This window comes from Hemitrygon akajei, chromosome 18, assembly GCF_048418815.1.
Source record: "Hemitrygon akajei chromosome 18, sHemAka1.3, whole genome shotgun sequence".
Classification (NCBI taxonomy): Eukaryota; Metazoa; Chordata; class Chondrichthyes; order Myliobatiformes; family Dasyatidae; genus Hemitrygon; species Hemitrygon akajei.
Window position 1 is genome coordinate 3,222,440 of NC_133141.1, and position 27,190 is coordinate 3,249,629.

The 27,190-nt window shown below is 43.2% G+C and overlaps 1 protein-coding gene across 2 annotated transcripts in view; it reads left to right on the forward strand.

The window, feature by feature from the left end:
- The first annotated feature begins 250 nt into the window (after positions 1-250).
- The window catches only part of fam171a2a (family with sequence similarity 171 member A2a), a 265,179-nt gene continuing 238,239 nt past the window's right edge, over positions 251-27,190 (forward strand). For both annotated transcript variants that reach the window (XM_073070661.1, XM_073070662.1), the window contains exon 1: positions 251-470. In XM_073070661.1, the coding sequence (XP_072926762.1) occupies positions 380-470 (91 nt within the window). In that variant the 5' untranslated portion in view covers positions 251-379. The remainder of the gene's footprint in view (positions 471-27,190) is intronic.

Here is a 27,190-nt window from a genome sequence, read left to right on the forward strand (position 1 = left end):
AATAATAGCTTTTAAAACACAGGAGCTTTTAAGTCACAGGATTTGCCGTTCGCGCCCACTGAGAACCCCACTAATCACTTGCGCTTTGCTAACACCGGATAGTGATTGGAAATAATTCATGGACGGTACTGTACTTCCCTTTTACGGACACAGCTATGCCAGAGCGGAACACAGGATGGCGCTGGGGACAGGATCTATTTTTCTTCTCTTTTCTCCCTCTCAGGACTCTAAAACAAACCATTACGCAAGAGCGAAGGGGAGGAGGGGGCGGAGAAGGAGGGATTCGGGATCAGCAGTCTCGGCGATTTCTAGGGAGTCCAGATGGGTGGCTGATATCCGAGGGAGACGGCGGCTGCGACCCAGTGATGTCCCTGTAATAATGCCACCTCTTGCGGCGTTGAGATTCTGCCTTCTGTGCTTGTTCGGCTGCAGTGTACGAGGAGGCTACAGCAAAGCGCTAAACGTGCAGGGTGAGTCCAGTACAATGAATGCAACACGTTTCGGGGAGACCATTAGGGGTACACGGGGCTCGTTCTCAAAGGCAGTTGATGGGCGGTTGGTTGTAATGCTCGCTTCACAACGAGGAGGCGAGAAGCAAGCGGTCTGGATTCGCCGCTGCACAATAGCACTCTCCTCTCTGGGCTACCCGGCGGCGAGGAGAAATGCCGACTGGGGAGGTGAACAATGACGAGCAGGACAGGGGGACGGGGACAGTAGCTCCCTTGCCTCCAATTAATTAACGGCGAAGGGATGCTTTTGATTTCTTGAAGCTTAGCCTATTTTTTTTTGTCTTGGGTGGGGCTGGAGGTCACTGTTCAGAGAGTTTCACCAGCTAAAATCAACTGGAACGTATGAATTTCAGTATGAACCATCCTGTTGGTATTGTCAACAGGGTGTGTAACAAGCGTATCGTTCTGCATCTGAGAGTGATGGCTTCTGTGTATGTGTAAGCAAATCCATAAGCATTGGAGAGATTTTCTTAAAGTGTACCACTCTCAACTATATAGACCTAGTGTTAGGTGTGTAAATGTCGGCAAAATGCCAGTGAACGTTCCCCGAGAAAAAATGAACAGTTGGCCATTCCAGTCTTTATAGGAAACCCTTGTGTCCCTTCGAGTCGAAGATAATTAACTGCCCTCTATTCGTGGAACTCATCAATTTGAAATGATTCCAAATATCGTGAGCTATGTTAAGATTTAAAATAAAAGGCCATAAATGGTTTCAGTGGTAGTCGTGGGTTTGCTTTGGTGCTAAAATGCTATAATTGGTGCAGAAGATGTATTGTGATCTGAGCTTTAGCGTGCTAACATTGAGGAGGGGTTAGCCAATTGCAGTTGATGTAGGTCAGCCATGATCCTATTGACTAACAGAATAGGTTTGAGGGGCAGACTGGCAAGCGCCTACTCCTGCTTAAGTTTGAATGAAAATTATTTTCCTCAAAATCTTATTTTCAGTAAACTGTCTTCCACCACCTCTCTGGCCACCCACTCCTGTTCCTGACCAATAGAGTGATAGTTGGTCCCAAGCTCCAGTCAAAGCTCAAGCACCTCTTGTGTGAATTCGTTGGAGGAAGAGGTCTTCCTGTCGCTTGAGCTGTTTTTCCAATAAATGAGCTCATAATGAGCTAATTTTTTGCCTCAATATTGCTGTTTAAACTGCAGCCCAAAATTGGATTAGGCTGTTCTGAGAGAAGAAATTCATCCTCACCTTCATCTTTAGGGAGCTGGCTGTTTATACTGACAATGTTACCCTCTCTCCTGTCAATACAACACAGTACTCTTCTGTCAATCCTTGACGTGCTTTGCAATGCATACACCTTTTCATTCTTTTAATGTATAGGGTCATTCTGCCCATTTCCCCCTTAAGACATTCCTTTCAGGAATTAGTGAATCTTTGTGACACAGATTCCATGGCAAGTCTTTCCTTCCTAACTGAGTTACAATCTGTTATTTCCAGGTTTGCTCTCACGAAACCCTGGTCCAATTAAAAGAAAACTTCCCTTATCTTTGTACTCTATAAACACTCCTCATCAGCCTCCATGCAATTAAAACCAGCATTTCATTTGACTTCCTCCTCCTTCTTGCTTTTGGCTAACTTTCTGCTTCTAGTACAAGGACACCAAATCCTCTGAGTACCCAGAGAATTCCTTTCCTTCCTTGCTATATATTGTCCTAGCTCTGCAGTTGATTTCTGGGGAAATTTCTCCCTGAGGAATTTTTTGATGTGGTGATGTGGAGAGAAGGAAGAAGTCACCTGTGCCCAGAAAAGAAACAAACTATATCAATTTATGTTTCTAATTTATGCTTAAGGGTGTTGACAAGATGATGTTTTACTGTAATGTTCCTTTCACATATAGGTAAACAGAAAAGCAAGATGTGTGCAATGTTTGAAAGCCAGCTCTGTTGCATTAGATTGGCTTCTTCCATCGTCCTTTCATTCCATTATGTTTTCCACTTTTGTCCTGTGAAGTATGTGCTTCCTTTTGCTGGAAGTAAGTTATCTCGATTGTCTGCATCATTGTGTGTCACCCCTACTATGCTTGCTCGCTTCATGAGTTAGGGTCTTATTGGGTCAAATGCTTTAGGGTTGCAGCAGGCCATATTGTGCAAACCCCCCCCCCAACAATGTTATCAGCAATCACTATCTCCCCTAAGCTGTGCAGTAACTGAAATGCTCCCGCACTCATAGCCTTTGTTGCCATGTAGCTGGAATTTTCTTTTGTATAATGTTAATATAATTTTGAAATTATGCTAAACTAATTTTTGCATCTATGTTAATGTGATTAATTTTCATTCTAAATATTCATGACATGCATATTACAAAAAACATTTAAAGTGCGGCACTGTTTTCAGGCTGTGTTTATAAAAGAAAAATAATAAATTTCCTGCTCAGAGCAATGGTTGGTCCGCACAGCTGCTTTTTTTTTAAAAAAGGGGGAACATTGGGTGTAGTGACTATGATACAAGAATGTGAAACAAGGATTTTAGAATTTGGACCAAAGCAGTTTAAGAAGGAGTTCATAAAAAATTATTATTATGAAGCTATTGAAATGGAGAAATCCAAATACCTTTTAATCTCTTTTTTTGGTGGAGTTTACAAACAAATCTGATCTGTATGCAACTGCAGTGCAGACCCTGAAACAGCTATGTTGCATTAAACCAATGTGGCACAGTATGGGCAGCATGTGCCAGTTTTAGTAGGCAGCAACACCAACATCCTGCAGTAGACTACTAAATGTCCATCTTTGGCAATCCAAATCCAGAGCAGGAATTTTTTCACCATCCCCGTGAACATCGGTTGTTTTGAGCCTTCATTATGTCTGAGATCGACCTGGAAATTAAATCTGCAAAGTTACTTAAATTTAACAGCTCGATTTTCCGGCTTTTGAATTATAAGAAGACTACTGGCTAATAATAGAAAGTTAAATTCAGATTTATTTATCACACACATTGAAACCTACAGGGAAATGTATCATTTGTATTGATGGCAGTACAACCTTAACGGAGTGTCACCACACATTCCAGTGCCAGTGTAGCACGCCCACAGGTTTTGTTTGAGATGATACCATGCAACATAGAAACGGACCCTCAGCGCACCGTCTCCATGCTGACCATTGAATACCAATTCCATTTACCAGCAGTTGGAGTCTTGTTTCTCTACTTTGCCAATTCAAGTAATCCTGCAGATACTTTATTTAAATGCTAAATGTGCACGTTTGCATTTCTATAACCAACTGCAATGCTCTTCAAATAAATTGTAGAATTGAAAATTAACTGGTGAGATTCTTATCACTTTCATTTGATGTGTATTTAAAAAGGGGTTTTGCTAATGCACAGCAGGTAGGATCCAATGGATTATGCAAATTTATCATCTGATATGTGTGATTTACATGCAGCTGTTGATACCAAGCACGAACATTGAGTAACAAAGCACAGAACGTACAAAGGAGGTATTTAAAACAAGTTGATTTCATCTTGTTTTAGAAGTTTGAGGAGTCACCCCCACCACTTCTTTAATGAGAACCCATCCAACATGACCTTGTATGAAATCCCTGACATGTGGGAATCATTTCCAGTGCATTATTACTGAGTGTGCTTTCTCTTTCCCCATCAAAAAGAACTGAAATGAAACAAGAAGCATAACTGGTGCAATGGTTAATTTTTGAAATAAGTCCCTGTCCGTCAATTATTGTTCCCAAATTAAAAGTTCTGTATCAGTGGTGATTTATTTATTTTCACGAGTAGGCAACATCCCCTGAATATCAGCAAAGGTTCATCTGGTAGTGCAGCCAGGCAGGATAGTATGGGGTCAAGTCTCACTCCAGAAACTTGGTCATGTGTGATCAAGAGTGGTACTACCCTGTGTAGTATTTCAGGCTAGTTCCAGAGGAGAGTATTGCTCTGTCAATGTGCTGTTTCTTGGTTGAGACACTGAATGAATGTATGGGATGAGGAAGTCTCCATGTCTTGAGCTCCATTTATCCTTGAAACTTAATTATAAAAATGGCAAATGTCAGAAGTGCCCAGTTATTAAGGCTGCATCTATGAAGAACGAACCAGAGTCAATATTTCAGGTGAATAAGCCTTGAGCTGTCCAGTCTGAATCTCCCTCCGTAGACATTGCATGGTATGTATTCATAGCACTTGGTTCTTTGGTTTAGATTTCCATCCACTATCTGAGGTTTCTGGTTCCTAATGTTGACTGTCTGTGCAGCTCATTTCATTGTTGGCCAATGCTGTCTGGACAGCCTGTCAATTTACCCACTGGACTAATCTGATAGCACTCCAAAAATGCTTTTGGCTGTAAAGTGCTTTGGAATTCCCTGAGGGTGTAGAAAGTGCTGGGTAAGGTAGTTCCATCTGTCTAATATCCATATTACACCTACAAGTTCCTAATATGAAACTACTCTGTTCTTGTAATCCCAGTTCCAAATCAAAATTTGCAACACATCTAGCTCCTGAATGTAGCAGTGTAGTAATGCACTTGCATCATGTCAAAGCAATACAAATGCTGTTGTTATATGTTTACTTTTGGTCTAATTATTCAATGGTAGTGTTTATGATCTGTGCATCTCCTAGCTCTTTAACTCTAAGCATTTCCTTAGTCCTTTCCTCATGTTTTCTTTAAATGATTCAATGCCATTTGATTTAGTGGTGATCTGTTGCACATCAGAACCACTAATTGGCTGAAGAAACTTTTCTTAAGCCACCTACTAGACATAATGTTGTCCACCTAACATGTATAATCCTTTGTTTTCATTTCCCCCACAAGTAGAAATATTTTCTTTGCCTTCCGAATTGGACTTTCTCCTGATCTTTTAATATTTCTATCAAGCCCAACATGGCCTATATTTTCTTTTCTGTGGAGAAGTCTCAATCTGTGCATCCTCCTCTGATACTTGTTTGTTTATTTAGCAATATAACATGGAGTTGGCCATTCAAGCTATACTGTCCCAGCAACGCCACAATGCTGATCAGTCCTAATTTTTTTTATCACGATGATAATATATCAGCACTAAGAATGTATACTTGTGAATTTCATTTGTACCTTCTTGGATGTCGCAATATTCTTTTATTAATATGAAGGCAAGTCCTGTCTAGGGATAGTCCAAGTGGAGTTTAACCAAGATCCTTGTTCAACATAGCCTTTTGTAAATTTCATCCCTTTAGAAATAAATCCTTATACTTTCATTGCTTCCAACATACCCCAAGCCCTTTGTTCCACTAGGTGAGGTTCTTAGTATTGTGGTCCCTTTATTCTTTCAACCAAAATGCTTCATCTGGCACTGGCCTGGAAACACCAATGCCCTTAAATGGAAAAAGTAGTGAATATAGCCCAATCCATCACTGGTAAAGCCCTCCCCACCACTGAGCACATCTAAAGACCACATTGTCGCAGGAAAGTAGCATCCATCATCAGGGATCCCTTACCACCTGGGACATACTCTCTTCTCGCTGCTGTCATGAGGAAGAAGGTGCAGGAGCCTCAGGACTCTCACTACCAGGTTCAGGAACAGTTATTACCCCTCAACCATCAGGCTCTTAAACCAATGGGGATACCTTCTCTTGCCCCATCATTGAAATGTTCCCACAACTTGTGAACTCACTTTCAAGGACTTTTCACCTCATGTTCTCAATATTTATTGCTTATTTATTATTATTATTATTTCTTCTTTTTTGAATTTCCCAGTTTGTTGTCTTTGGCACACCCAACTTGGTATTGTCTTTCATTGATTCTATTATAGTTACTATTCTATTATCGATTACTGAGTATGCCCACAAGAAAATGAATCTCAGGGTTGTAAATGGAGATATATATGTACATTTTTGCTGATGAGCCCCACCACTGTGGTATCATCAGCAAATTTAATGATCAGGTTCCCCTTGAATCTGGCTGCACAGTCATGTGTTAGCAGTGTAAACAGCAGTGGGCTGAGCACACAGCCTTGTGGGGATCCAGTGCTCAGTGTGATGGAGTCAGAGATGTTCCTGTCAACACAGACTGACTGTGGTCTCTCCGTCAAGAAATCCAGAATCCAGCGTCACATGGCAGTGTTAAGGCCAAGCAGCGACAGTTTCTCCACTAGTCTCTGCAGGATGATGGTATTGAATGCTGAACTGAAATCAATGTACAGGATTCTGGCATAAGTGTCTTTATTGTCCAAGTGAGAGAGAAAACTTCGTTTTTACAAAAGATCTACATTAGTAACCTGTTTTTGCATTACAAAGAGGATTTTCGTTTTTACCAAAACTTTTCCCCATATAAATTAATGGCTCTTCGCTTTACACCATTTCAGCTTAAGAAAGGTTTCATAGGAATGCTCTATCTTTGTAAAGGGGTGGGGGTCACCTGTACCATAATTGGGATTAGAATCAGAATTCTGATTCCAAAGGAAATTACAGTGTCACAGTAGCATTACAAGTGCACAGATACACAAATATTAGAAGAGAAGTAAGAAAGAATAAAAAAAAGTTACTTCACACAGTCTGACAGGAGGGGATGGGGGTTCATCCCTTCCCTGGCTATAGGTTGACTCATTATAGAGTCTAATGGGTTCTACCACAGCCTCCAGTATGTCAATCATTATGGCAATGATTTGAACTATGGGATTAATGGATTTGTGGCTAAAGTCGCTGATGATACAAAGATAAGGTGGCGGAGTGGGTAGTGTTGAAGAAACAGAGAGACTGCAATCATGGGCTGTTTAGGGGAATGGGCAAAGAAGTGGCAAATGAAATACAATGTTGGAAAGTGTATGGTCATGCACTTTGATGGAAGAAATAAATGGGCAGACTATTAGTTCGATGGGGAGAGAATTCAAAATGCAGAGAATTGCATTTTGGAAGCCTTTGTGCGGGATACCCTGAAGGTTAACCTCCAGGTTGAGTCAGTGGTGAAGAAGGCGAATGCAATGTTGGCATTCATTTCTGGTGGTATAGAATATAAAGCAGGGATGTGATGTTGAAGCTCTATAAGGCACTCGTGAGACCACACTTGGAGTATTGTGTGCGGTTTTGGGCTCCTTATTTTAGAAAGGATATACTGACATCAGAGAGGGTTCAGAGAAGGTTCACAAGAATGATTCTAGGAATGAAACGGTTACCATATGAAGACCATCTGGCAGCTCTTGGGCTGGAGTTCAGGAGAATGGGGGGGGGGATCTCATAGAAACATTCCAAATGTTAAAAGGCCTGAACAGATTAGATATGGCAAAGTTATTTCCCTTGGTAGGGGAGTCTAGGACGAGAGGGATGACTTCAGAATTGAAGGACATCCATTTAGAACAGGGATGTGGAGAAATTACTTTCATCAGAGGGTGGTAAATCTGTGGAATTAGTTGCCACGAGCAGCTGTGGAGACCAAGTCACTGTGTGCATTTAAGGCAGAGATAGATAGGTTCTTGATTAACCAGGGCATCAGAGTATGGGGTGATGGCAGGGGAGTGGGGATGACTGGAAGAATTGGATCAGCCCATGATTGAATAGCAGATCAGACTCAATGGGCTGAGTGGCCTACCTCTGCTCCTATGTCTTATGGTCTTTTGGTATGTCCAGTTTGACTCCTCTAACAGAGCCAGCCTTTCCAATCTATTTATTGAACCTGTTGGCATCACCTGTGTTGATGCCATTGCCCCAGCACGCCACCACATAGAAGATTGTACTGGTGACAAGACTGGTAGAACATGTGAAAGAGAGGCCTGCATACTCCAAAGGAGCTCGTTCTCCTCAGGAAGTAGAGGCGACTCTGGCCCTTCTTGTACACAGCCTCTGCTTCACTCAAGTCTGTCATCCAGGTGCACCCCCAGGTACTTGTAGGTCCTCACCACATCCACATCCTCACCACCAATAGTAACAGGGAGCAGTGCAGGCTTAGTCTTCCTAAAATGCATGGAATGGTGCCTTTGGTCCACCAAACCCTCACTGAGCACCAAATGCATTCATCCTAAACTAATTTCATTTTACTCTAACACTGACCTGCACATTAGAGGCAACTTGGTGGTCCATTAACCTATTAATACAGATTAATTTTCAAACTTTGTTCATCTCTGGTAATTTGTTATTGGCTAGCTATTGTTTATTTAATAAAATTTGCTCTTCCTGCAATCTTTTTTTCGAGAGGAAGCATTCCCTGTACTGCTTTTTCCCACAATTGCTTAGAGGAAGCACTCCTTCCTTTTCAAACACAAAATGCTGGTGGAACGCAGCAGGCCAGGCAGCATCTATAGGAAGAAGCACTGCCGACGTTTTGGGCCGAGACCCTTCATCAGGACCCTGACAAAGGGTCTCAGCCCGAAACGTCAACTGTAATTCCTATAGATGCTGCCTGGCCTGCTGCGTTCCACCAGCATTTTGTGTGTGTTGCTTGAATTTCCAGCATCTGCACATTTCCTCGTCCTTCCTTTTCAAATATGTTTTTGGTTTGTTTTCTGAGAAATGATCAACTCCTATGCAGATAATGTGGCAGCGTTCTTGTCTGAGTTTGATGCTCCCGATACATGGACGTTTAAAACATAGAACCTCCCAATAGATTCCAATTGTCATCCCATCTGTACTATAGAATTGGGACATGGGATTAGCTGAAGTAGTTTTTGTTTTCTTTGGCAGCATGTTTATGATTGACCATTTGATGTCTTTTGGAATAAATTTCTATGCCAGTTAGTGTTGGGGGTGGGGGTCTGAATTTTGGAAGAAATAAGCAGAAATTCCATCTACCCTCATGGTTATGCACTATTCCTGGCCAATATTTATCCCTTGGTCAACAAAAACACAAACTCTCCTTTATCTCTCTGTTTATGGATCCCTGTTTATGTGGTGGTTGATCCATTTCACTACATGACCACAGGGTAGTGAATTTCAAAAATAATTTTCATTGAACTATTTCTGGGCATCCTGTGTGTTGTTCTGTGGAAGGTGTAATGAATACAAGTCATCTCTTTTAATGCAAATATATTTTTGCAGTTCTGACCATTGTGATTTCCTCTATTAATTAAAGCATTCATTGATTAGATGCTATTTTAGGCTCAAGAAAGTGTATAACTATGCACATGATTCACATACAAAAATGCTTGTGTGGGTTGAATGACAGGAAACAATCTTTCTCATCAAATAATACTTGTAATTACCAAAATGTAAAGATGGGAAGCAATGTTTATCTTAAGGAATTTGAGAGTGTGCAGTACTAATCATTAAAATGGCAGGAAAGATAGTGAATTGTAACAGGTGCAATGATTAGGTTACTGTCCATTATTACTGTGGAGGTACTTCTATAGATGTGTATTGTTTGTTCACTAGAGCACACTGCAGTTACTCCTTTTTAATTGTCAAGAGACTATCAGATTAGCAAATGCTTTTCCGTGTAGTCATGTGTATACCATGAAAATGTGTCCTCACCACCTGTGCTTGCATAGCTCCTGGAGTCCTCTCTACTACAGGTATATCATGAAATGGGATGTTTTATGTGGGACGTTGATGCCAAAACTTTGGATAGACTCGGCCTCGAGTACCCAATCATCTTCTAACATTCTATGCTTTTGGGAGTCTTGTATGATTATCTCAAATGTCCTGATTATAGGCGTTTCAAAGCAGTTGAATTGTAGTTAATTAATATTACCATTAAAAATATATAACAAAGCTAGTTAATAGATTAAACTACCAAACTTATTGGAAAAAATTAATATAAAGTGAAATAAAGAAGCAGTCACTGTTGCTTACCCTTCTAATGAAGGCTGCTGGCCCATCAAAATGAGTGAGCCATTAGAAATACAGCTGAAAAGCTGAGGGACCAGATACTGACCTGGCCACTTAGCTTGGAATTGTCCCAAACCTGGCAACGATCCAGTGGTAGTGTGAAAGTACAGAAGCACCTGACCTCCAGGTGTTCTGAATTTCAGGAATGCAATGTGCAGACATAATGCACTGACAGAAATGAAGGACAGAAATAGCAGTTCCATCATGAGCTGACAAGGATGCCAGGAAGCAACTCCCTGCATTTCGCAATGTCATGGAAATCTTTAATATTGACTCAAGTAGATTTAATGTTGCATCTGAAGCAATGGCATCTGATGCTGCTGTCTCATTGCTGTGAGGTTTCCAAGTGTGATTTGAATCCATAATCTCCTAACTCAGTGCATTGCCAACAGGCCACAGTGGGAATAGATGGTGGGAACAGGCCATGAGGCATGTACAGATCATTAAATCAAAATTCTAAGGAAGCTGCTTTTTGCATATATTACAGTGATTGAGCAGATGGAGAATGTGCACATTGCAAATGTTGGTGCAGCAAACAAACTTAATGGGGTGGGGGGAGAATGGAATTTAGAGAGAAAATTCATTCGATTGCTGCATGAAATCTCGATGCAGTAAGCACGTGCAGAGGTCAGTTGTCAAGTTTCAGCATTGTTTGCGTGCCTCTCAGCAGTGGAAAAAGACACACTAGTCTTCACCCTGCTCTATTATTTCTGCATATTACAGCTTCTAAGACGGGGGTTTGGGCTTCCCAGCTTGGGATCCGTAGACCCTTTAGTTAATGGTAGGGCTCAATTGCAAAAAAAAAGGTTGGGAACCCCTGTTCTAAGAGTATCTGCTGCAAATTGTGGACTCAACATTTTAATAACTTGTTGAAAGTGAATTATCAGGCACTCATTGTTGTGCCTTTGTTGTGGTGGAAGTCTGATGTTCACATTACCCTACAGATATCGATGGGTTCTTATGTTTTTTGTTTCTCTCTGAAAGCGAGCACTGGAGTTGGTGTGGTGCAGCTGTAATGACCCCGTACATGTGGATTGTATTGTACTGACACTTGGTTTAGCTGTGCCTTCTCAACACTCTCACTCTTGTTTTCAATATGCCTCATAATCAACAATTCTTGATGCACAAATATATCAGTGCTGTCCCAACTCTGCTCACCAGACCTGGAATATCTAGCAGTTAAGTAAGTGCCATCCTTTTTACTACCACGAGAGTTCTGCAGGGTCATTTTGGTAGCAGTATACGTTCCACCTCAGGCCAATGTCAATCTGGCTTTAGATGATCTGAGCAATGGGATCAACATGCACGAACCAGCATACCCTAATGCATTCACCATTGTCTTGGGAGATCTTAACCAGCACAGTCTGAAAAAAATCACTAAGCAACTACCATCAACAGATCACTTGCAATACCAGAGGAAAGAACACACTGGACCATTGTTACGCCACCATCAAGAATGCCTACCGTGCTATTCCACGCCCTCACGTCAGGAAGTCTGATCACTTGGCTGTACTTCTACTCCCTGAGTATAGGCAGAGACTGAAGACTGCAGCACCAGCAGTGAGGACCAAGAAGGTATGGACAAGGGAAGCACAGGAGCGCCTACAGGACTGCTTTGAATCATTGGAGTGGACTGTATTCAGGGATTCATCTTCGAACCTGGATGAGAATACTGTAGTTGTTATCAACTTCATTAAAACCTGTGTGGAAGAGTGTGTGCCTACAAAGACTTGCTGTACATTCCCAAACCAAAAGCCGTGGATGAACCAGGAGGTACGTCGTCTGCTGAAGGCTAGGTCTGTGGCATTCAAGTCTGGCAACCCAGGTCTATACCAGAAAACCAGGTATGATTTGCAGAGGGCTATTTCAAGGAAGAAGAGGCAATTTTGAATGAGTTTGGAGGCGACATCGGATGCACGGCAACTCTGGCAGGGACTGCAAGATATTACTTCCTACAAAGCAAAACTCAACAGCATGAATGGCAGCGATATTTCACTACCAGATGAACTCAACGCCTTCTATGCCCGCTTTGAAAGGGAGAATACAACTACAGCTGTGAAGATCTGCTGTATCTGATGACCCTGTGATCTCTGTCTCAGAGGCTGATGGTCGCTGTCTTTAAAGAGAGTGAACCCTCGCGAGGTGAAAGGTCCCGATGGAGTACCTGGTAAGGCTCTGAAAACCTGTGCCAACCAACTGGCGGGAGTATTCAAGGACATTTTCAACCCCTCACTGCTATGGGTGGAAGTTCCCGCTTGCTTCAAAAAGGCAACATTTATACCAGTGCCTAAGAAGAATAATGTGAGATGCCTTAATGACTATCGCCCGGTAGCACGCACATCAACAGTGATGAAAAGCTTTGAGAGGTTGGTCATGACTAGACTGAACTCCTGCCTCAGCAAGGACCCGGACCCATTGTAATTTGCCTATCACCACAATAGGTCAACGGCAGATGCAATCTCAATGGCTCTTCATACAGCTTTAGACCACCTGGGCTACACAAGCACTTATGTCAGGATGCTGTTCATCGACTATAGTTCAGAATTTAATACCATCATTCCCACAATCCTGATTGAGAAGTTGCCTCTGTACCTCCCTCTGCAATTACATCCTTGACTTCCTAACCAGAAGACCACAATCTGTGTGGATTGGTGATAACATATCCTCCTTGCTGACGATCAACACTGGTGCACCTCGGGTGTGTGCTTAGCCCACTGCTCTACTTTCTCTATACACATGACTGTGTGGCTAGGCATAGCTCAATACCATCTATAAATTTGCTGATGATACAACCATTATTGGTAGAATCTGAGATGGAAACAAGAGGGTGTACAGGAGCGAGATACGCCAACTAGTGGAGTGGTGTTGCAGCAACAACCTGGCAAGTAAGACGAAAGAGCTGATTGTGGACTTCAGGAAGGGTAAGACGAAGGAACACCTACCAATCCTCATAGAGGGACCAGAAGTGGAGAGAGTGAGCAGCTTCAAGTTCCTGAGTATCAAGATCTCTGAGGATCTAACCTGGTCCCAACACATTGATGTAGTTATAAAGAAGGCAAGACAGCGACTATACTTCATTTAGGAGATTGAAGAGATTTGGCATGTCAACAAATACACTCAAAAACTTCTATAGGTGTGCTGTGGAGAGCATTCTGACAGGCTGCATCACTGTTGGGTGTGGGGGTGGGGAGCTACTGTACAGGACCAAAAGAAGCTGAAGAGGATTGTAAATTTAGTTGGCTCCATCTTGGAGATGTCCTGGGTACTACAAGGTACCCAGGACATCTTCAAGGAGCGGTGTTTCAGAAAGGCAGTGTCCATTAAGGACCCCCAGCACCCAGGGCATGCCCTTTTCTCACTGTTATCATCAGATAGGAGATACAGAAGCCTGAAGGCACACACTCAGCGATTCAGGAACAGCTTCTTCCCCTCTGCCATCTGATTCCTAAATGGACATTGAACCCTTGAACACTACCTCACTTTTTTACTATCTAGTATTTCTGTCTTCTGCACAATTTTATAATTATTCAATATATGTATACTGTAATTGATTTAGTTATTATTATTTTTCTCTGCTAGATTATATATTGCATTGAACTGCTGCTGCTAAGTTAACAAATTTCACGTTACATGCTGGTGATAATAAACCTGACTCTGATTCTGAGATCCCAGCCTGATTTGTTGCCCATTAACCAAGTAACTTTAACCAGAACTTCATCCTCCATGATCTCTCTCAAGTTTGTGATTTTCATCACTTGTCAGTGGTGATCAGACCTTCGATTGCCTGATCGATAAGTTTGTTCCTAAATCTCTCCAATTCTTTTAAATTGTACTTCTAAATCGTCCTCTTTAACTGTGATTTTGTCAGACCACTTTGTGTTAGCAGCTTTTTACTGTTTTAAGGATGCTATACAAATATAGCATCTTGGATCTTTGGAATCACTTCTGGAGGAAGTATGACCCGTACAAAAGTGATGGGTTCTGGAGATCCATCATGCTCTGAAACGAAATTTCTGTGTACTTCAGTTTTAAATCCCCCTTAGCTTGTGACACTCAAGATTCTCACACTAATGAAAACTTCTTGACATCTACCCTGTTATGCCCCCTTAGAATCCTGCATACTTAGATTAAAGCGACACACACAAAATGCTGGTGGAACGCAGCAGGCCAGGCAGCATCTATAAGGAGAAGCACTGTCGACGTTTCGGGCCGAGACCCTTCGTCAGGACTAACTGAAAGAAAAGATAGTAAGAGATTTGAAAGTAGGAGGGGAACGGGAAATGCGAAATGATAGGAGAAGACTGGAGGGGGTGGGGTGAAGCTCGGAGCCAGAAAGGTGATTGGCAAAAGGGATACAGAGCTGGAGAAGGGAAAGGATCATGGGACGGGAAGCCTAGGGAGAAAGAAAGGGGGAGGGGAGCACCAGAGGGAGATGGAGACATATTATTTTGTTATGTCTATCCATGGCCTCCTCTACTGTCAAGATGAAGCCACACTCAGGTTGGAGGGACAACAACTTATATACCGGCATGAACATTGGCATGAACATTGATTTCTCTAACTTCCGTTAATGCCCCTCCTCCCCTTACCCTATCCCTGATATATTTAGTTTTTTTCTCCCTGCTTTTTTTTGTTTCTCTCTCTGCCCATCACTCTGCCTGTTCTCCATCTCCCTCTGGTGCTCCCCTCCCCCTTTCTTTCTCCCGAGGCCTCCCATCCCATGATCCCTTCCCTTCTCCAGCTCTGTATCACTTTTGCCAATCACCTTTCTGGCTCTCAGCTTCACCCCACCCCCTCCGGTCTTCTCAAATCATTTCGCATTTCCCCCCCCCTCCAACTTTCAAATCTCTTACTATCTTTCCTTTCAGTTAGTCCTGACGAAGGGTCTCACCCCGAAACGTCGACAGTGCTTCTCCTTATAGATGCTGCCTGGCCTGCTGTGTTCCACCAGCATTTTGTGTGTGTTACTTGAATTTCCAGCATCTGCAGATTTCCTCGTGTTTACTTAGATTAAAATCACCCTTCTTTCTTCTAAATGCAACACGTTGAGGCGAACTGTCTAACCTCTCTTGATAGGACAATCCTCACATTCCAACAATCAGCTTGGCAAATCACTTCTGGGTTTTCTAAAGCAAGAAGACCAAAGCTGCGTGCTGTACTCCAGGTGTGTCCTCATCAATGCCTTGTACAAATGTAACAAAACTTACTAACTTTTAAAGTCTTTTGCAATTAAGGCCAAGTCCTTTTTTGCCCTCCTCCCATTTGCCACACTTGCCCGATAATGTTTTGTGATTCCTGAACAAAAAATACGTAGTTGGAGGTTGTCAGACTGGATAGTTGGTACTGATAATTTCCAAATCCTGAGGCAAGAGTTGATTTCTTTTGCTATTCTAAAAACATTAATTATTGGATTGAAGAAGTATCAGCTTCAAATGCCAATACATATTAAGAAGTGTATTTCTCTGTAGGAAGCTAAAAAATATCTTTCAGCATTCCTATTTTAATTGCTGGTGAATACCATTCCCTGTAATGATTGTAGTTTATACATTGAACAGAGACCAAGCATAATGATTAATCAAATGGCTTTCTTGCATACACCAGGCATTTCATAACCTTAAGCTGGATCAGGATGAAGCAGGTTCATTTGGTTCAGCTGTACTCATTGATTCAGGGGCCTGGTATTCAGATTGCTATATATTTTAGATGTACATGGCCTCTATTGTCATACCTAGAGTTTAATACAACTGTTGCTTTACTCGCTGAGCAAATGAATTGTAATCCAGAGAAAGGAATAGTGTGAAGGGCAGATAAAGGATGGAATTATGCAATAACTATATTGGAAACAGGTGAACTTTATTGGCTGAGATGCAAAATAGAAGACCACAGATGGGGTGGTGTTGTCCTTGCCTCTGGAAAGGTGAGATGGGATATTGTGAACAGTTATAAACATTATATTGCAGGGTGAGTGTGGATTGCACAAGAGGGTACTTTGGACACTTTTCAGAATATTGGGGAAATGTGGTGGGGCTATTAGAAAAGCTTGTATAAAGTGTCAAGTGGGTAGGAAGGAACTGTTAGTAACAAACATATTATAGGGAAAAGGTTTTTGAGTAATGGTCAGAAAGAAGATTTTGTTTTCCTTCCTGCAACGTGGTAGAGGTCTGTAAATTACTGCCTGGGCAGCAGAAACCCTCCCTGCATTTTAAAAAGTATGTAGCTGAATACTTGATGTGCACAACTATAGAACTGCACACTAAGGGGTTGAAAGTTCAGTTAGACTGCTTTGTACTTCAAGCTAGTGTTGACTCATTCAGTTGAATGTCTTCCTTCTGGCTCGTAACTTTCTGCTGTTCTTCCTGTTTTAAAATTGTATGGTAACTTGAGTCAGGAACAGTTAGTTTTTTGTTCAGCTTGTCCACTTGGAAGGCTCTGTTATTCTGTGCCCTACAATCTCTTCTGTTCTATTATAACTAATCCCACTTTGCATCCTTCAAGTTCCATCCTACAGATCCAAAGGTGCACAGAGATCCTCTCTGTAGTTGCTACAAGTTTACTTTTAATATCCTGTATCTCTTTCCATAAACAAATTTATTACATTAGTTATGGTGTTAACATAACTTGTGAGTTTTAATGCCCAGAATTCTTCTACTTTTCAATGCAAATTCTGTCTGCAGTACTTCTTGCAAATAAACAATCTCCTCTTTCATTTGCTTTGGTCTTATAAATTTACTTATGGTGCCTTATATTCTAACAGTATCTACTATAGAAGTTTGGATATTGCTTATTTAGCCCCTTATGCAAATTATTGATCAGCAATGCCTCCCAAGCTTAATGTTGATGCCCAATCAACCTCTCTGATTCCTCATCTGAAAGTTTAGTGAGTTGGGGAATAGTGGTCCTTGAGGGAGAGTGGGAGAACATTTAGGAATGGGTGAATGGAAGGAGGGAAAAAAACACGGAAGAAATTATTCCTGTAGTCAAGCATCTTTTTGTTCCAATGCTCCATGTCCCTTGTGTAAACTTCCACTTGTTAATAACTGAGGTAACCAGTAAAGTTCAGTTGTCCTTTGCAATTGTATTGCCTTGGTGTTGATTGTTCATTGTATTGATACATGGTTTATTCTGGATGCTGGGCTACCTAGTAATTAATAGATTTAGTTCAGGGTCTCTGATGTATGTTAATGAATAAACTTGCTCGACTTTTTTAATTGTTAGAGAAGTTACTTTTGTTTGATGCTTTATCAGTGGATCTGTTAAAGTGGATTATTTTGAAGGATCTGGTAAACTTTGCTGATGTTGCTGTAATTTCACCCATCCCACTGGTTTGAGAGGAGATTACATTCCGTAGGTGTGATTGATGACCTATTCTACCTCAACATTACCCCTTCTCTATGTACCTTTGTTATGATGCTGCTCGGATATCCAGTGTTGAATGAGAAGGTATAGGCTCTAATTAAATGTGTCATGATTGATGCATTGTCTTTTGTTACTCCCACAAATTCCATTCTTTCACCACTCGTTCCTGGCCACTGCACTCTTCATAATATCATTATGTGCGTTTCTGGATGAAAAGTCATCACCATGAATAATTGAACCTGTGTTACAAGAGTTTAACTTTTTATTATGAGTGCATCTCTAACCTGTACACTTGTTAAATAGTAGGAGAATGAAGGGTTATGGGGGGAAAAGCAGATGTGTGGAGATGAGTCCATGGCCAGATCAGTCGTGATCTTATTGAATGGTGGAGCAGGCTTGATGGGCCAGATGGCCTTCTCCTGCTCCTATTTTATGTTCTTAAATGTAAACTTAAATAAATTACCTTCTCCATTATTGCCATTCCTTGATTTAGAAAAGGGATACATTTCTAGAAAGCATTAAATTAAATTTTATTATGAATGAATTTCATAAATGAAATTGTGGTTATTTTGTTAGTGTACTTCTAATTGGGGGGGAGTGGTGTGCTTTTTATTACATTGAAAAATTGATTTGTAGATTGTACCCCAGAGAGTTAAGATGCTCCCACTAAAATTTGAAAATATTCGTAAATCAAGCAGTGACTATCATCACCCAGGCCATGTCATCATCTTGTTACCATCAAAGAGGAGATGCAGGAACCTGAAGAGAGGCACTCAATGATTCAGAAATAGTTTTGCCCCCTCTGCCGTCATTTTTCTGAATAGTTCATGAGCACTACAGTTAGTAAGTTATTTAACAGATTATTTTTGTAATTTCTAGTATTTTGTCTTTGTACTGCTGCAAAATAACAGACTTCACATCAACACACACAAAATGCTGGTGGAACACAGCAGGCCAGGCAGCATCTATAAGATGAAGCACTGTCAACGTTTGGGGCCGAGACCCTTCGTCAGGACTAACTGAAAGGAAAGATAGTAAGAGATTTGAAAGTAGTAGGGGGATGGGGAAATGCGAAATGATAGGAGAAGACCGGAGGGGGTGGGATGAAGCTGAGAGCTGGAAAGGTGATTGGCGAAAGGGATACAGTGCTGGAGAAGGGAAAGGATCATGGGACGGGAGGCCTCGGGAGAAAGAAAGGGGGGGAGGAAGCACCGGGGGAGATGGAGAACAGGCAAACAACTAAATATATCAGGGATGGGGTAAGAAGGGGAGGAGGGGCATTAACGGAAGTTAGAGAAGTCAATGTTCACGTCATCAGGTTAGAGGCTACCCAGCCGGTATATAAGGTGTTGTTCCCTCAACCTGAGTTTGGATTCATTTTGACAGTAGAGGAGGCCATTGCAAGCACTTGTTCTACTTACAAGGATAAGTGCCAGGAGGGAGATCAGTGGGAAGGGATGGGGGGGACGAATGGACAAGGGAGTCGCATAGGGAGCGATCCCTGTGGAAAGCAGAAAGAGGGGGGAGGGAAAGATGTGCTTGGTAGTGGGATCCCGTTGGAGGTGGTGGAAGTTACGGAGAATTATACGTTGGACCTGGAGGCTGGTGGGGTGGTAGATGAGGACAAGAGGAACCCTATCCCGAGTGGGGTGGCGGGCAGATGGGGTGAGGGCAGATGTGCGGGAAATGGGAGAGATGCGTTTGAGAGCAGAGTTGATGGTGGAAGAAGGGAAGCCCTTGTGCATAAAAAAGGAAGACATCTCCTTCGTCCTGGAATGAAAAGCCTCATCTTGAGAGCAGATGCGGCGGAGATGGAGGAATTGTGAGAAAGGGATAGCATTTTTGCAAGAGACAGGGTGGGAAGAGGAATAGTCCAGGTAGCTGTGAGAGTCTGTAGGCTTATAGTAGATATCAGTAGATAAGCCGTCTCCAGAGATGGAGACAGAAAGATCCAGAAAGGGGAGGGAGGTGTCAGAAATAGACCAGGTAAATTTGAGGGCAGGGTGAAAGTTGGAGGCAAAGTTAATGAAGTCAACGAGCTCAGCATGCGTGCAGGAGGCAGCGCCAATGCAGTTGTCAATGTAGTGAAGGAAAAGAGAGGGATGGATACCCGTATAGGCTTGGAACATGGACTGTTCCACAAAGCCAACAAAAAGGCAGGCATAACTGGGACACATGCGGGTGCCCATGGCTACACCTTTGGTTTGGAGGAAGTGGGAGGAGCCAAAGGAGAAATTATTGAGAGTAAGAACTAATTCCGCTAGACGGAGGAGAGTGGTGGTAGAGGGGAATTGGTTAGGTCTGGAATCCTAAAAGAAGCAGAGAGCTTTGAGACTGTCCGGGTGGGGGATGGAGGTATATAGGGACTGGACGTCCATGGTGAAAATAAGGCGGTGGGGGCCAGGGAACTTAAAATCATTGAAAAAGTTCAAAGCGTGAGAAGTGTCACGAACATAGGTGGGAAGGGTTTGAACAAGGGAGGATAAAACAGTGTCAAGGTATGCAGAAATGAGTTTGGTGGGGCAGGAGCAAGCTGAGACAATCGGTCTACCTGGACAGGCAGGTTTGTGGATCTTGGGTAGGAGGTAGAAACCGGAAGTGCGGGGTGTGGGAACTGAGGTTGGTGGCAGTGGATGGGAGATCCCCAGAGCTGATAAGGTTGGTGATGGGATAGGAGACAATGGCATCACCCCATCTGCCTGCCACCCCACTCAGGATAGGGTTCCTCTTGTCCTCACCTACCACCCCACCAGCCTCCAGGTCCAACGTATAATTCTCCGTAACTTCCGCCACCTCTAACGGGATCCCACTACCAAGCACATCTTTCCCTCCCCCCCCACTTCTGCTTTCCGCAGGGATCGCTCCCTACGCGACTCCCTTGTCCACTCGTCCCCCCCATCACTTCCCACCGATCTCCCTCCTGGCACTTATCCTTGTAAGCGGAACAAGTGCTACACCTGCCCTTACACTTCCTCCCTCACCACCATTCAGGGCCCCAGACAGTCCTTCCAGGTGAGGCGACACTTCACCTGTGAGTCGGCTGGTGTGGTATACTGCGTCCGGTGCTCCCGGTTGGCCTTTTATATATTGGTGAGACCCGACACAGACTGGGAGACTGTTTCGCTGAACATCTACGCTCTGTCCGCCAGAGAAAGCAGGATCTCCCAGTGACCACACATTTTAATTCCACTTCCCATTCCCATTCTGATATGTCTATCCATGGCCTCCTCTACTGTCAAGATGAAGCCACACTCAGGTTGGAGGAACAACACCTTATATACCGGCTGGGTAGCCTCCAACCTGATGGCATGAACATTGATTTCTAACTTCCGTTAATGCCCTTCTTACCCCATCCCTGACATATTTAGTTGTTTGCCTGTTCTCCATCTCTCCCTGGTGCTCCCTCCCCCCCTTTCTTTCTCCCGAGGCCTCCCATCCCATGATCCTTTCCCTTCTCTAGCTCTATATCACTTTCACCAATCACCTTTCCAGCTCTCAGCTCCACCCAACCCCCTCCGGTCTTCTCCTATCATTTTGCATTTCCCCCTCCCCCCACTACTTTCAAATCTCTTACTATCTTTCCTTCCAGTTAGTCCTGACAAAGGGTCTCGGCCCGAAACGTCGACAGTGCTTCTCCCTATAGATGCTGCCTGGCCTGCTGTGTTCCACCAGCATTTTGTGTGTGTTGTTGTTTGAATTTCCAGCATCTGCAGATTTCCTCGTGTGAGACTTCACATCATATATTTTGGTGAAAACAAATATGATTGTGATTGAACCCAAGTCAAGACTGCAGCTCTGCTAGCAACACCACTGTGCTTTCCTGGATGTGTGTTGCTGCTTTTTCTCTTCCTACCTCAGTCTATCTGGTGCTGAATGAGATGTGGGATGTCAGAGGGTGAAGTGCTGGTTGGATGGACTCTGTGGAGAGGGAAAAAAATAATGTTTCAGTCAATATATCCAAAATACTCTCCGTGGCTGATTCTAACCAGCAAGCTTCATAAATCAAAGCTCCTCCAAATCTGATTTCTCAGCCTGTTCATTAACTGCTCTGCCAAACATCTCGATATCGACCTTCCCGTTCTTCCAGCCTGAACTCTGTTGACCTCCTTGCTGCTGCAGTTCTGAATGAACCACATTCTCACCCCTTCACTATGGATTGCCTGTGCCTGGTCTCTACGATCAGGAATCCTTTATATAAACACAGGTGGTTTATTACATTAATTGCTAGTGGTTTTAGAAATTGTGTCTAGTTTTCCTTATCACGCACTAGATAAAAATGTTACTGCCAGTCTGAGTATGGAGGTCCCCTTCCTACAATTGGTTACCAGGGAACGTGTGCCAGAGTATGGAGCAGTGCTTTATTAGTAATGCTTAGAAAACTTTCCTTGGCTTTATTGAATACCTGGAAAGTTCTCTAGGCGCAAGATGGTTGAAAAATATAAACTGTTGGAAGAATTCAGCAAGTCGAACAGCATCTGTGGAAGCAAAGGGACAATCAGCATTCACAGTTGAAACCCTCTATCAGGACTCAGCAAGTATTGATCGTAGAGGTGAGAGAGTGAAGTGAGACAGGCTGGTTATATTCACATCTTGTTCAACATCACTGGGCTGCTGCCACAATATACCCTGTAGGATCTTGCAAGTATATAATGTCTGCTGTGTTTCTTGTGTAAAAAGTGGCCTCAGAAAAGGGACTTCATTGGTTATGGAACATTTTGGGTCGTGCATTTAACAATATAAATGCAGTCAAATGTCATTTCCTTCCCTTCTGAAGGAAATGGTGATTGGTTATGTTAATGTGTTATTGAATGTGAGGACGCGCTAACCAAGAAGACTTATTTCCTAGAAACATGCACAAAATGCTGGAGGAATTCAGCGATTCTTTGGAGAGGAATAAACAGCTGGTGTTTCAGGTGGAGACCCTTCAGGATTGAAAAGGAAGGTGGGGAAGACACCAGAATGAAAAGGTGAGGAGGAGGGGAAGGAGCACCAGCTAGAAGGTGATGGGTGAAGCCATGTGGGTTGGGGAGGGGAATGAAGTGACCAGCTGGTGGAGGGGGTGAGGGGGTGGGAGTGATAGGTAGAAAAGGTAAAGGACTGGAGAAGAAGGAATCTGGTAGAGTGAAACATGGGAGAAGGAGGAGGGGACCTAAGGGCAGGTGAGGAGAAGAGGAGAGGAAAGATGGGGGTCAGTCTGAGCAATTAAAGATAAGGGAGGGAGGAGGGGCAAAAATTACTGGAAATTGGAGTTTGAGAGAGACCTCACAGTGATGCAAAGCAGCTTGGCTACACTTTAATGAAAAAGTCTTAAAAGATGGCCACTTAATACTATAAACACAAAATGCTGGAGGCAGCATCTATGGATAAAAGTACAGTCGACGTTTTAGCATTTTGTGTGTGTTGCTCAGCATCTGCAGATTTTCTCATGTTTGTCACTTAATACTATAAATGTCCTGTTGACGTCAATGGATCTGGGCTTGAGAGGGTGAACAGCTTTAAGTTCCTTGGCATAAACATCACCGAGGATCTTGTGTAGTCTGTACATACTGGCTGTGTGGTGAAAAAGGCACAACAGTGCCTCTTTCACCTCAAGACAGTTGGAGAAGTTTGGTATGGGCCCCCAAATCCCTAAGAACTTTCTACAGGGGCACAATTGAGAGCATCCTGACTGGCTGCATCACTGCCTGGTATGGGATCTGTACCTCCCTTAATCACAGGACTCTGCAGAGAGTGTTGCGGACAGCCCAGCGCACCTGTAGTTGTGAACTTCCCACGATTCAGGACACTTACAGAGACAGGTGTGTAAAAAGGGCCTGAAGGATCATTGGGGACCCGAGTCACCCCAACCACAAACTGTTCCAGCTGCTACCATCGGGAAACGGTACCACAGCATAAAAGCAGGACCAACAGGCTCCGGGACAGCTTCTTCCACCAGGCCGTCAGACTGATTAATACATGCTGATGCAACTGTATTTCTATGTCATATTGACTGTCCTGTTGTACATAATACGATATGAAGATTGGTGGAGGGGCAGGTAGTGTTGAGGAAACAGGTAGGATGCAGAAGGACTTAGACAGATTAGGAGAATGGGAAAAAAAGTTGCAAATGAAATACAATGTTGGAAAATGCATGGTCATGCACTTTGGTAGTAGAAATAAGTGTGCGGACTATTTTCTAAACAGGGAGAAAATCCAGGAATGTGAGATACAGAGGGACTTGGGAGTCCTTGTGCAGAACACCCTGAAGGTTAATTTACAGGTTGAGTTGGTGGTGAGGAAGGCAAATGCCATGTTAGCATTAATTTCAAGAGGTCTAGAATACAAGAGCATGGATGTGATGCTGAAGCTTTGTAAGGCACTGGTGAGGCCTCACCTTGAGTATTGTGAACAGTTTTGGGCTCCTCATCTTAGAAAAGATGTGCTGGCATTGGAGAGGGTCCAGAGGAGGTTCACAAGGATGATTCCAGGAATGAAAGGGTTATCATACGAGGAACGTTTGATGGCTCTGGGTCAGTACTCACTGGAATTCAGAAGGATGAGAAGGGATCTCATTGAAACCTTTCGAATTTTGAAAGGCTAGACAGAGTAGATGTGGAAAGGATGTTTCCCATGGTGGGGGAGTCTAGGACAAGAGGGCACAGCCTCAGGATAGAGGGGCGGCCTTTCTAAACAGAGTTGCGGAGAAATTTCTCTAGCCAAAGGCAGGTGAATTTGTGGAACTTGCTGCCACATACAGCTGTGGAGGCTAGGTCATTGGGTGTATTAAAGGCAGAGATTGATAGGTTCTTGATTGGACATGGCATCAAAGGTTATGGGGTAAAAGCTGGGAACTGGGGTTGAGGAGGAGATAGGAAAAAAAGGATCCCCCATGATTGAATGGCAGAGCAGACTCGATGGGCCAGATGGCCTAATTCTGCTCCTACGTCTTAAGGTCTTATAGTATTTGCACACTTTCCATCCATGCTGGGTTGAGCATTGAGCTAGCCACTCGGCCTCGTAAAAAACCAGGGTCGAGTCAGGAACGCTCATACCGTGACCTGGTTAATCCGAAAGGAGACCAATCCTGACACTACGCGCCAGACAAGAATGGCTGACTGTCTGGTGTGACAAGCTATGAATGAATAGTATTTATTATAATTTCTATAAATTGCACATTTAGATGGAGATGTAACAAAGATTTTTACTCCTTGTGTATGTGAAGGATATAAGTACTAAAGTCAATTCAATTCAGTAGACATGATTCAGAGAAGGAAGGTAAATAGAAATTTTGTCAGAAGTTCGTCTGGTTCAGTGGTTTCATATCACAATGTATACAGTATACAACCCGAAATTCTCACTCTCTGCAGACATCCTTGAAACAGAAGAAAAACCCCAAAGAATGAATGACCAAAAGAATCCCAAAGCCCCCTACCCCTTCCCATGCACAAGCGGCATCAACCCTCCCCCTCCCCCCATTTATTCTAGCATAAAGCATTGGCATTCCCACCACCCACCATGCAAGCAACAGCAACCCCCCCAGGGGGTAGAAAGAGAGAAACTAATTGACCACTGAGTGCAGAGGCCTCTGACAGTTGCTCTCGCTGCCTCCGATGTTCCGACTCCTGCTATGCTTCAGTTTGCAACACTGGTGAGAATTCGTGTCCACAGGCATCTGACTTCAGGCTGAACCTGGACGCAGCTGATCAGAGAGCTCCAAGAACAGGAACATGCCGCCATGCAGAACCGCAGTTTGAGTGTAGATCAAAGACCTCGGCAGGAACCCAGCTACCTTGAAAAAGAAAATGCAACAGTAGATGTGAATTTCCAGTTGAGAGCTGGAGAGAGAAATTAAAATTGGGTAACAACTTGGAGCAGTGAAATTTGCACAAGGTTTTAAATGGCTCCAGGAAAGTAAAGAGATGGCTCAGATTCTGTGACCAGTGATAGTATATGACCTGATGGAAATGCCTGATTAGTTTGGAAAGAATATTGTTTTTGTGTCTACTAAATGGACATTTGATTACAATAGTAACAGTAGTACATCTGTTTCATGGCTACAAACACCCTCGTTTTGCTCACAACCCTGAATCACACGTTGCACACTTGCACACAAGGAAAGAGTCCCAGCAATTGCTGCAGAAAGCAAGAAAAGTTAATGTACTCTGCTTCTCAAGCTACTGAGCGATCGGAGAGATCTCCAGAGAGGAAGGCCCCGAATCCTCGGCTTTGCCTGTTGCTTGGTGGCCGGAGCCGGGGTTGAAGCACTCGTCAGAGATGGTGCTCGGTGCTCGGTGTCGGAGGGCTGGTCGGAGGCACGAAGTTGTCGGAAGTTTTCGGACGGACTCACAGTTGGCTGTGCTCGGGTGCTTCCAGAGGCTGCATCGGGAAGTTTTGCCACGTTGGAGGTTTCTTCCTTCTGCCATCTGCGTGAGATGATGGGCTATCTGGGACTTTGAGACTTTTTTTTTTACCGTGCCCATGGTCTGCTCTTATCAAATTATGGTATTGCTTTGCACTGTTGTAACTGTATGTTATAATTATGTGGTTTTTTTTGGTCAGTTAGTCTTGGTCTGTCTTGTGTTTATGTGATATCATACTGGAGGAACATTGAATTTCCCCTTGGGGATGAATAAAGTATCTATCTATCTATCTATCTATCTATTAACCACAGCCAGGAGTCATCAGTAACTTGAAATGTCGTTGAATGGTCCTGAAAGGAAATGGCACAGGAGTCAAATATGACTTTCTTTTAATTTTATGGCTCAGTAAACTCAACACACATGTAGTGTAAGTACTACAATAATCAAACGATTAAACTCCCTTCCCTGCCCTGCTACACAGCTGTCACTGAATATTCAAGTAGTTCCTCACAAACAATAGAAGCTCTTTATGATGGCATCCTTTATTCAGTCCTGAAACACAAACATGGGGCTTCAAGTTTGTACAGAGGCCCTTGTGAGAATTTAACATATTTAAACATGGCCTGTTTGAGCTGCTTTTTTGCTGCTGAGTTGGAGTATTCAATTCAGCGCACATAGGAACATAGAAAGCCTACAACGCAATACAGGCCCTTCGGCCCACAACGCCATGCCGAACATGTGCTAACTTCAGAAATTACCTAACGTTACCCATAGCCCTCTTATTTTTCTGAGCTCCATGTACCTGTCCAGGAGTCTCTTAAAAGACCCTATCATATCTGCCTCCACCACCATCGCCGGCAGCCCATTCCACACATTCACCACTCTCTGCATAAAAAAAATAAAACATCTCCTCTGTACCTACTCCCCAGCACCTTAAAACTGTGCCCTCTCATGCTAGCCACTTCAGCCCTGGGGAAAAGCCTTTGACTATCCACACAATCAATACCTCTCATCATCTTATACACCTCTATCAGGTCACCTCTCATCCTCCGTCACTCCATGGAGAAAAGGCCATGTTCACTCAACCTATTCTAATAAGTCATGCTCTCCAATCCCGGCAACATCCTTGTAAATCTCCTTTGCACCCTTTCTATAGTTTCCACATCCTTCCTGTAGTGAGGTGACCAGAACTGAGCACAGTACTCCAAGTGGGGTCTGACCAGGGTCCTATATAGCTGCAACATTACC